We start from the raw sequence: 10218 nt of genomic DNA, 5'->3' as shown, positions 1-10218 counted from the left end.
TCTTCTTTGCACCATTTAGTGGCCCTGGCAGGTGAGACGCTGCCGGAGGGCACGCAGTCCCACATCGCTATCGGTGCACGCAGGAAGCCATGCGTCCCGGAGCACGTGTGCAGGGAGCCACTTGCACACTTGGCAAGGCCCCGCAGAGCTGAGTGGCGGCACAACCTCCCCTTCCTTGGCATATTTGTTCCAGAATCCCAGCAGGGTTAATGGAGAACCCAGTGTCCCTGGAGCCGGCCGCCAGCTGCAGACCAGTCACACTTGCGCTCAGCATTAACAGTCCCTGCATCCAGCAGGGCCATCAGGGAGAAACCTGCCCTTTGCCCCCTCCCCTGGGCCGTTTGCACTGCTAGTCTCTGCCTAACATCTCCTGCCTTTTATGAAGGGTTTCCATCTAAATGCAGATGAGGAATCACAGGATAATGTAGCACCTGGATTCAGCTCTCCTGGAGGACCCTTCTACCATGCAGAAACTGGGAGAGGGAATTTTGAGTTACTGCCCAGCCACCAGACAGGGGGGCACTGTTAGTGCCCCGTGCCCTGGAGAGGAGCCACATAGTGACCATCTTGGGCTCTTCGCTTTTCCCTCATATTCTTTGTCTGGTTTTTTTTAATCTTAACAAAAAATTTTTTCTGCTGGACACCCATGGCTGCTCCCAGTGAAACCCACACTCACCTCATCTCTCTCCTGTGCATGTGTCTAGGAGGCTTTTGCTCAAGCGAGCTCCGCACTGGCACAAGCACGTTCCTGCCCCACATGTTCTCATGTATCTACACCACAGAGGGAAGCCACAATGCCATGACTGCACCAGGCAAAGTCCTCCCCTGTAGACCACATGTGGGATGACCAAGCAGGCGGTGCGTGGGGCACCTTCCCAGGAGAAGCTGATGTGTCCTGCTGCAAAGCCCCAGGGGAACTCAGACCCACCACGCCTCCTGGCTGTGCCATGCTGGGACCCACGGCCCTGATGGCACCACAGATTCCCCATGTCCTGCCCAGGGAGTGGTGCTTGTCCCCTCACTTGTCCACATCAGACCCATCTGGAGACAAGAAACAGGTTTGGTAACAGGTGTCTGAAATAATTTACTGTTGGCCAGTAACCCTTCAGTCCTCTTTGTCAGAGACTCCTGTAAGACACAGAATCAAGAAGCTTAATATTTAACTTCTAAATCTTGGCTTGTTGACATACTTCTTTAAAGCCAAACTGGAGAAACTCCATCAGAATTTGCTTCTGGTTCAGTGTTTACAGCACCATGGCCTCTGCCAGACTTCTCAGCTTCAAGGTCGAGGTTTGCAAGCCACTGTGCATCCTTTTCTCATCTCCTGACTGCCAATAAATGAATCTGCTAGGAAAGCATTACATGTGCAGCAGATACTCACTAGAAACCTTTCAAGATATGGTATAGAGAACTCCAGCTGCTGATAGTAAACATTTGACTAAATTGGATGTCTCAACATAGTCAAACATTAGGTAGAAAAGCTTTCAGCTCCTCGGTGGTGCTGGGAGAGGCAGTGGATGTGCACCCCCAGACAGGCCTCGAGGGAATCAGACCATGGTAACCTTCCTACTCTCTGTATTTGTCCAGTGAGTGGAGGACTGAAAGAGGCTTCTTACGGACATTTCTCCCTCAGAGGCAAGCTTCTCCCTTAACAGATGATATTTCAAATTGCTTTCACTTCTATCTGCACACCTCAGTTGCTCTGAAACTTGCAGGAGCTCTGTAGGGCCAAGCACTGGCTTAGCTGGGCATCCAGGAGTCTTTGAATTATGGGGTTCCTCAGATCCTTCCATCTACACCCAAACACATAGCTCACATTGCTACTCAAATTGTTCTGCAATCCCCATGCAATGGCAGATCACACCCCACAGCAGTGGGTGGCTTATAAACTGAAATGCGTAGTAAGAATCACTTGGTCTGAGGAAATTCCCCAAAAAATCCTCTACCCGCTCTCCATTCATCAGTACATCTTACATCCTACAAATCTCTTTATAAAATATTCTTTTTTTTTTTCCTCCCCCCCAAAACTGAGGCTCTCAGACTCTTGCAAAAGAGAGATCTTTGACTGTATACCAGCAACTGGAATTAGCAAGAACCAGTTCTGACACATGCAAAACATTGCGAGATAGAAGTGTTCACATCTCTGCTTACAAAAAGCGCTCGTCCGTGCCCGCCTCTCATCCCTGGGGGGCTTTGGGGACATGATTTTACCACAGTACTGCCACTGGGACTGTGCAGTCGATGAATGAGGATCAGAGATCAAATATGAGGAGGGAACATCTTACATAAACAAAATCATAGGTAACACAGGGCAGCTGTACGTCAGGCTGCAAGCACCCTCCTAAGAGAGAGAAGAAAAGGTCTGCAATGTGCTGGTGACCAGACCCCTAAACTGATGCCCACCCACATGGATGCCTTGACCTGGGACACAGACACACGGGCGGTGCTTCCAGAGCCCCAGTCATGCAGAGCCAAACTGGTGCCACTGGAGCAACAATCTGATTAATTCCCAGCCTGGGTAATCCACCCTCGATAACACAGCACCAATGACACCAGTACAGCCAGACTGGGGAAGTCCCATGTCAGGAAGCCATGAATGACACACTCCTGGAGGTGGCTCATGTGGTGACTTAAGTCAGGGCTGACCAACTGACAGCCCCAGGGCTGGATCTGATGCACAGGCAGTTTATCTGCTTTCCCAGAAAGGCCAGCCTGTCCATGGGCTGATGACAGATGGCAGCGCATGGGGAGATGGAGGAGAGACCACAGACCCGGGGTTAGATCGCGTCATACACGGTGCCTTGTAAATACAGCTGCAGTGGCTTGGGTCCTTCATATTTGAGACCTCGGCACGACAAGGAACCACTGCTTGTTCTGGGCCAAAAGGATCGGTGAGAGAGATGCTGCCAGGACTAGTCAGCCCTTCCCCAGCTCTGCTCCTCCAACCACTGGCTGGGCAGCGTGAAATGCAACAGACAAGGCTACGCTGGTCCCTGTAAAATAAAATATTACTGGTTCAAGAACAGGAAGTCCTCAAGACACAGAGCAAGGAAGATGGCACACAGCGTGGTAAACAAGGAGGCTGTGGATCTGTGGACACCTCTCGCCACCACAGTGCTTCCCATCTCCCCAGACCCTTCCTTTTCTGCAGGCACTGGTTCCTCTCAAAACACCCCAGGTTATGCTGGTGAAACGTCTAGGGGACAACGTAACAATCAGAGAGCTGACCCCAGCCAAACATTGTTCCATTTCTTGTCAAATTAATTTCAGACTGGATGAGTTCCTGATCTGGCTTACCCTTTCCAAAAGAGAAGGGACATAAGTCAGTGTAGACATGGAGGGAACTTCCATGCTTGTCTTCAGCAATTGTGCTCTCTCATCTGCCAATTTGTTTCCAGAATGATGGGCCATTTACCACCCCTGGCATCTTCTGTCATGCAAAGGGCTGCAGAGAGCCCCTTCCCACCTGTTACTCCTGTCCAAGAATTCCTGCCCCTCACCAGGACTTGTGCTACACACCACACCTCTCCTCAAAGTGAGAGAGGCTTTTATGGCTGGATGCATCTGCAAAGAGGAGGACAGACACTCCCCTTGTATTTGTTCCTCACCTGGGTGTGCATCTGCATGTGAACTCTCAGGCAGAGAGGTATATGTGTGTGAGCATGTGTTTATTAGCACTAAAAAATGCGTTTCTCAAAATCTCTAGAGTTAAAAAACAATCATTACATAATTACATTAAACAATTAACCAACTGATTCATCAGTTAGAGGCTCACCAACAACACCTGAAACCCATCCCAGCCACTTAACCAGGCAGAAGGTGGCACAAACAAAAGCGACTCCCAGAATGTCCTGGAGGTTAATGGCCCTGTGCTCTGTCCAGGTAAGAGAAGACACTTTCCATTCCTGGCTGCTGGCATCTGGTATCTGATGGTTTCTGGGCGTTATCTGCTCTGAGCTGCTGGTTTAAGGTGTTTTGATATAGAGATATTCCATATAAATAACCCTTCAGGTCAGTACTGTGTGGTTAGGCACTCACTCAAGATGCCTGTGCTGCCTAACTTCAGTCCCTTCACGGTGGTATGTACCTAGACCTCACTTCTCAATACAGATAGCAGCAAGAAACTTCTTCAGCAACGTTTGAAACACTTTGTTGGCACTTCCTTAAGCTCAACAGGGTCTGTGAGCACCGTGAATATGCCAAACACATAAAACTCCATGAAACAACCTGCTCCAAGTCTCCAGAAAAGCTCTGTCTGTCGTTACCGGAGCTGTGGTCTGTGATGCTGTAGTTAAAGGCTGCACAGGAGAGCACCCAAAGACAGAACGATGTTGGGGAAGCAAATTGAACTTGGCCATCACCTGCCTTCCAAGTGGGTAACCATGCAACACTAATATCTTTAAAAAAGAAGTCTCTGCGTTCCTTCAAAACAAAAAACAAAGGGGAAAAAATCGCCACTGTGCTTTATATGCTACTGGAAAGCGCCACGTCCTGTAGAGAGCACCAGTGCTGCTGTCTAGGCCCATGGTGAAATAATTTGGCTAGCACGGCTCAGGGGGTGAGCATGTGAGTTGCACTGGGAGCCTGGGAGCCAAAACTCAACTCAGAAGTGAAAGACACTGCTGCAGACAGAGTTATAGCAGCAGATCTCTGCTTCTAACATTCACCTTCCTACCAGCGCTGTTTAGAACATCGGTGCATCCTTGCTGGGAGGGCACCGCTGGCAGAGGAACCAACCAGCTAGTTGTTGCCACTAACTAACCCCAGTCACCTTGGCTGGTAAGGTCTCGTGACGCGCCAGCATCCCACTGCTGACCCTGCGATGCGAACTGCCATCCAGCAAGGACCCTTCTGGTGACGGCAGGACCCCGAGTGCTGCCGTCCTCAGTGCGAGCAGGGAGCTCAGCACCCCAGCGGGGACTGGCACCCCAGCCAGCCGGGAGATCGGGTAGAAAGGCTTGGTCAGAGTGACCCTGGGGAGGGGAAGGCACTGGAGGGTGACTCCAGAGAGCTGATCTTACGCCGTTCGCAGTATCAGAGGCAGTCGGGGTCCCTGCTCAGGAAGCAGAGTGAGTACAACGCAAGCAAAAATAGTGCTTCACATGAACACACCACCGCTCCCAGCGTGCATGGGCTGGGAGCAGAAATGACCTGGGGGTTCCCAGTCACCCCAGGCCCAATCCTTACCCCAAGGCACATAAGTGGTGTCTGAGGGAACTGGGGGGGTTTAGTCTGGAGAAGAGGAGGCTGAGGGGAGACCTCATGGCCCTCTCCAACTCCCTGAAAGGAGGGTGCAGAGAGGGGGGATGAGTCTCTTGAGCCAAGGAACCAGCGCCAGGACAAGAGGGAATGGCCTCAAGCTGCGCCAGGGCAAGGTCAGACTGGCTCTTAGGAAGGATTTCTTTGCAGAAGGGGTTGTTGGGCGTTGGAATGGGCTGCCCAGGGCAGGGGGGGAGTCCCCATCCCTGGAGGGGTTGAAGAGTCGGGTTGACCCAGCGCTGAGGGATCTGGTGGAGTTGGGAACGGTCAGGGTGAGGTTCATGGTTGGACTGGAGGAGCTTCAAGGGCTTTTCCAACTGAAATGACTCTGTGGTTCTGAACTTGGGATGACCCAAGTTTTCTGCAGCCAAGTATCCCTGGAGGACCTGCGGTGCCCACAGCACACTGAGGGACCCCAGCCCCACATGCTGGGTCACTGTCCCTTGCCCCCAGCCCCCTCCATGTCCTGTGGATGCTGACACGGGAGAACAGGAGGGTGCGTGCACCATCCGCCGGGATGGCAGCGCCCGGCAGCGCGGCTGGACCAGCACCGTGTGCAGGAGCTGAGGGTGCACCGGGGGCTCCTCGCGGGACACCGGAGGCGCTGGGCTGGGGGCCCTGGATGCCGCCCCGTTCCTTCCCTCCCCGGCGGATCCGAGGGGCCAGTGCCCCAGCCCAGAGCCCTGCCAGCGGGGAGCTGCCAACATCAGCGCCCTACGTGCTGGAAGCAGCCAGTCCCCCCCAGGCTGGGCTATGTCGTGATAACGAGGCGTGTTGCGACCACGGGGCGAGTGGCCAGCAGGGCCCGCAGAGCCCCCCCGGCGGCCGGGCCGTGCCGGGAGCCCGCCCCGTCGGGGGCCGGGCAGCGCGGGGCCGCGCTCCAATGGGCGGCGGGGGGCCGGGCCGGGCTGCCCGCCCCTGCCCGCGTCCCGATAAGAGCCGGCAGCGCGGAGCCCCGCACCCGGCGAGCCGAGCCAAGCCGAGCTGAGCTGAGCTGAGCTAAGCCGAGCCGAGCCGAGCCACAGCGGCGGTGCTGGTGCGTGGAGCTGCTGCCCGGCGGAGCCCCGGATCGGTGCGTACCCGCGCGGGCAGAGCCCGGCTGCGCGGGGCGGCGCGCTGGGCTGAGCTGAGCTGAGCTGGGCTGGGCTGAGCTGAGCTGAGCTTTGTCCGGCGGCGGGCGGGCGGCAGCGCGACTCGCAGGGAGGGTGCAGCGGAGTGGGGGGTTCTCCGGGGTCCTGGCTCGGACGGGAGCGGGGAGCGGTGCCGTCGCCGGGAGCCTTCCCCTGAGCCGTGTGTCGCCTTGCAGGGGCCCGGAGCTATGGCCGAGCACATGATGATGTCCATGAGCCACGGTGGCACCGGGCTGCAGAGCTACCGCATGGGGGTGAGCGGGCTGCAGGGCCCCCCGCAGCACGGGCAGCATGTGCTGAGGACGCTGCCCGCCGCCGGCCCGATGATGCCCTACGGCGGGGCTGGCATGGACGGTGCCATGAGGCCCAGACCCAACCTCAGCGGACAGATGGGCCACCACCAGATGCAGAACGCGATGATGTTCAATGGCCCGAGTCAGCAGCAGCAGTACATGGGGCCGGTGGGCACCCAGCAGCTGATGGCGAGCATGCACCTACAGAAACTCAACACCCAGTACCAGGGCCACCCGCTGGGGATGAGCAACGGGCCCATGGCAGCTGGTGCCCAGCAGTACCGAGTGGGGCCAAGCCAGCACCCGGGCATGCAGCACATGCCCTCGCCAGCGCTGACCTTGAACGTTATGGACACTGATCTCATAGATGAGGAGGTCTTGACATCCCTTGTCCTGGAACTGGGGTTGGACCGGATTCAAGAGCTGCCAGAGCTATTCTTGGGACAGAACGAGTTCGACTTCATTTCAGACTTTGTTAGCAAACAGCAACCCAGTGCCATCAGCTGTTGAGGGGCTTTGAGCTCCTCCTTGTGTCTTGGTGGTTTTGAGTTTGTTTCTAAGTTCCTTCTCCACCTGCCATCCTCCTCCCTTCCCCTGCCTTGCCCTGTCCTGGATTCCTGACCTCCCCAAAGAGACAATCATCGGACATTGGCTTGCAATGGATTGCTTTTCTCTTCTGTGTGGTTTTTCTGTGTGGGAGTTCCTGGGGAAGGGGTGTGTACCCCAAACAGAGAGCAGATCAAGAGCTCCTGCTGTAGAGCTGCCTCTAAACGGCATTAACAGGATTTCTGGCTTAAGTAGAAATAATGGACTTATGACTTTCCACAACTAGGCTTTAAGCGCAGGAAGCGATGGGCAGCTGGCAGCCCTGCCGGGAGCTGGATTTGCTCAAGGATTCTGTGGTGCCAGCGAAGTTAAAGGATCCCCTGAGAGAGGATTGTCTCCCTGGTGCATGGTTTGAACCAGTTTCCCCTTGCAAACGTGGGTGGGGTTAGATATTTGTTGGGACTTTTTACTGTGACAGTAAATAGGTCTTCAATCTTGTCTGTTCAGCTCGGAAAAGGGGCACTTCCCCTCCAGCAGGCTTTTTTCTAACTGGCTGAGCAAAATAAAGTATGCCTTGGGGAAGGGTGTGCATATGTGCCTAAATGTTCATCTCTGTGCAACTTCGGATCTCTCACCTGTACAGCTAATTAACTGTAAAATTTACAAAGTGTTTGAGGTTGATTCGGGCATAAGGCTTAAAGCTGCAGTCTAGCTCCACTTTTTTCCACCTCTGAAACCAAATAAAGGCCATGTAACTGTATATTCCAGATCTAATCTTATTTATTTTCCTATGATTATTTATTTGCAAGGGCTTCTTTTGTTATTTGGCTTTGGGACTGCTGGGAAGGATGCATGGAGAGTACTGCAGCTTTAAGATGCTGGCTTCAGAAAAAAGAAAGCCTGGGATAGTTTTCAAGCTGCTCTGCAGATAGTCACTTCAACCCCAGATCTTTATGCTGAACGCATAGGACTGTAAATCCAACACCTTTCTGAATGTGATAAAGATGACTCGATTTCTAACTCCCTTACTCAGAAAAGGTTAAATGTAAAAGCTAGTGGAGTTTTGTTTCCTCTGCTGTCTCTTGTTTCCAGGCACTGTGGAAAGCTCCTGTTAACTCCTAGTTGCTGCTGCCCCCTGCTGCTGACAGCTCCTGGCAGCTGTCACTCGGCAACCGAGTGAGAATGTACAGATGAATTTGCAAATAAAAGCTGAAATATCTCCAGTGTCCATTTGTTCAGTGCTCGTCTCTGGCCCAGGTGCAGTGCGGTGTCGAGCGCTGGGGAGAAGCGTTTTCTTTGCTCCCACCGGCGGGCGGCGGGTCCAGTCACTAGTGTCCCCCCCCGACACCTAAGTTGTAAGGATTGTGTTTCTAGTTTAATGCTTGGACTAAGTCAAGCCTCAAAGTGTGGCTGGGAGGATGAGACGCTCCTTCTCTGTCCTGAGGGTAAATTCCCGGTGTGGACGGTGCTGCCCCGTTGCAGAGTGGCTCTGTGGCTGGAGCCCTGCTGCTGGCTGACCCGAGGGGCTCAGACAAGGGGGTGCTGACTCCTTACGCTTCTTTCAGACCAAATGCAGCTCTGACAGCTGGGTTGCAGCTCTGCTAGGAGCTCTCTGCTGCAGTTTTCTATACCACAAAGACTCTGAAAATCAAGACAGCCTTTCATCTCCTACTTCTCCAGAGCTCAGGTTTTTCTTGCTGAAGGGTCCCCAGCCAGTCCTTCTGCAGCGTTCAGGACTATTCCCCTGTGTCCCTTCCCTGCCCTGCAGCAGTGGGGCTGTGGATGCTGGTGTTGCAGTGGCTGGATCACTCTGACCACACTTTGGATCGCCTGTCAGTGTCCCCTGGCCTTGTTCCTTGCACAACTTGAGCAATTGTTAAAAGTCCTGTCCTGTTGTTTTGGTGGCTATGCCTGTGCAATCTGGAGAGCTGGTCAAAACACAAATGGCAGGGCCTGTGTTGCAGGTAGAGCCCTGCTTGGGCTGTCAGCTCTGTCACCATAGATGTAGATCACCATGGGCTGTTTGAGACCTGAAAGAGCTTTGCTTTCTCTGTGCATCTGCAGAACAGCAGATGGCTTGGTCAGCAGGTTTAGGTAAGCGGTGAGGAGTTGGCGACTGGATTTATTCCTCAGAGCAAAAGTAGCTGAACCCCAAAATAAACAGGCATGTTCTAGGCTGTCAGTTGTGGTTGTGGGAGGTGCAGGCTGTGTCACACACCACTGTGGCCTACAGTGTCCCAGCTATAAGTGGAGAACTACGTCCAGCCCACAGATGCAGGATTGTCAACTTAAGCAATTTCTGCAGAGGTTTCCCAGGAACAGGAATGCATTTCTCTGTAAGAAGCACTTGGTATTTGATGCAAACTAGACAGAGGAACATGCCTGTACATCCTCTTGGAGGGCTCTGCAGTGCACTGGGGAAGGGGCTGTTGATTTAAGTCAGAGACAGGGAACTGACATTACCAGAGATGGGGAGTGACTGGGGGGTCCCAATCAGGATTTTCTTGGAAGCCTGTCCTAGCGGGCTCAGTTGAGATTATTTCAATGTCAGCTTTCATATAAATGCGAACTTCAGAGCAGGAATGAATTCCTCAGGTGTGCTACCTCTTCATTTCACCAAAAGATACTGTTTACTGTGGTCAGCCTCTATGATTTCCTAGATAACCCAGGCCAAAAACACTTACGATTTCTGCTATAGGCCTATTGCTTCTAGCTGGGTTAGACTGGGTGAGTCCAGTGACCACCTCCTTTCTAATGACTTCTTGGTTTAGGTGCAGTTTGGACAGTCCCTCTTCATGCTGCCTGCTTTGTATGCCCTGCATTAGGCACCAGGACCCGGGCAGCAGTATGAGCTGCAGCTCTAGTTCACCCTCTCCTCTTGGCTCTGCAGCGCAGCACGTCCGCGTGCCCTGGTGGGGTGGCTGGCACCACGCAGTGAGCAGAGGTGCCCGGTGGCACAATGGGGCAACCCAGCTACCTGGGTCTGCAGA

General features: G+C 53.7%; 1 protein-coding gene across 1 annotated transcript; it reads left to right on the top strand.

The window, feature by feature from the left end:
• Window positions 1–6195: 6195 nt before the first annotated feature.
• LOC141954696 (cbp/p300-interacting transactivator 3) lies at window positions 6196–8447 on the top strand. The gene is made up of 2 exons (XM_074894461.1): window positions 6196–6331; window positions 6566–8447. Exon 2 carries the CDS (start codon window positions 6578–6580, stop codon window positions 7190–7192), a length of 615 nt encoding a protein of 204 aa, XP_074750562.1. The 5' UTR covers window positions 6196–6331; window positions 6566–6577; the 3' UTR covers window positions 7193–8447.
• The last annotated feature ends 1771 nt before the right edge of the window (window positions 8448–10218 follow it).

The sequence above is a fragment of the Strix uralensis genome, chromosome 25 (assembly GCF_047716275.1).
Source record: "Strix uralensis isolate ZFMK-TIS-50842 chromosome 25, bStrUra1, whole genome shotgun sequence".
Lineage (NCBI taxonomy): Eukaryota > Metazoa > Chordata > Aves > Strigiformes > Strigidae > Strix > Strix uralensis.
Note: the sequence above shows the minus strand (reverse complement) of the source record. Positions and strands in the feature narration are given on the sequence as shown.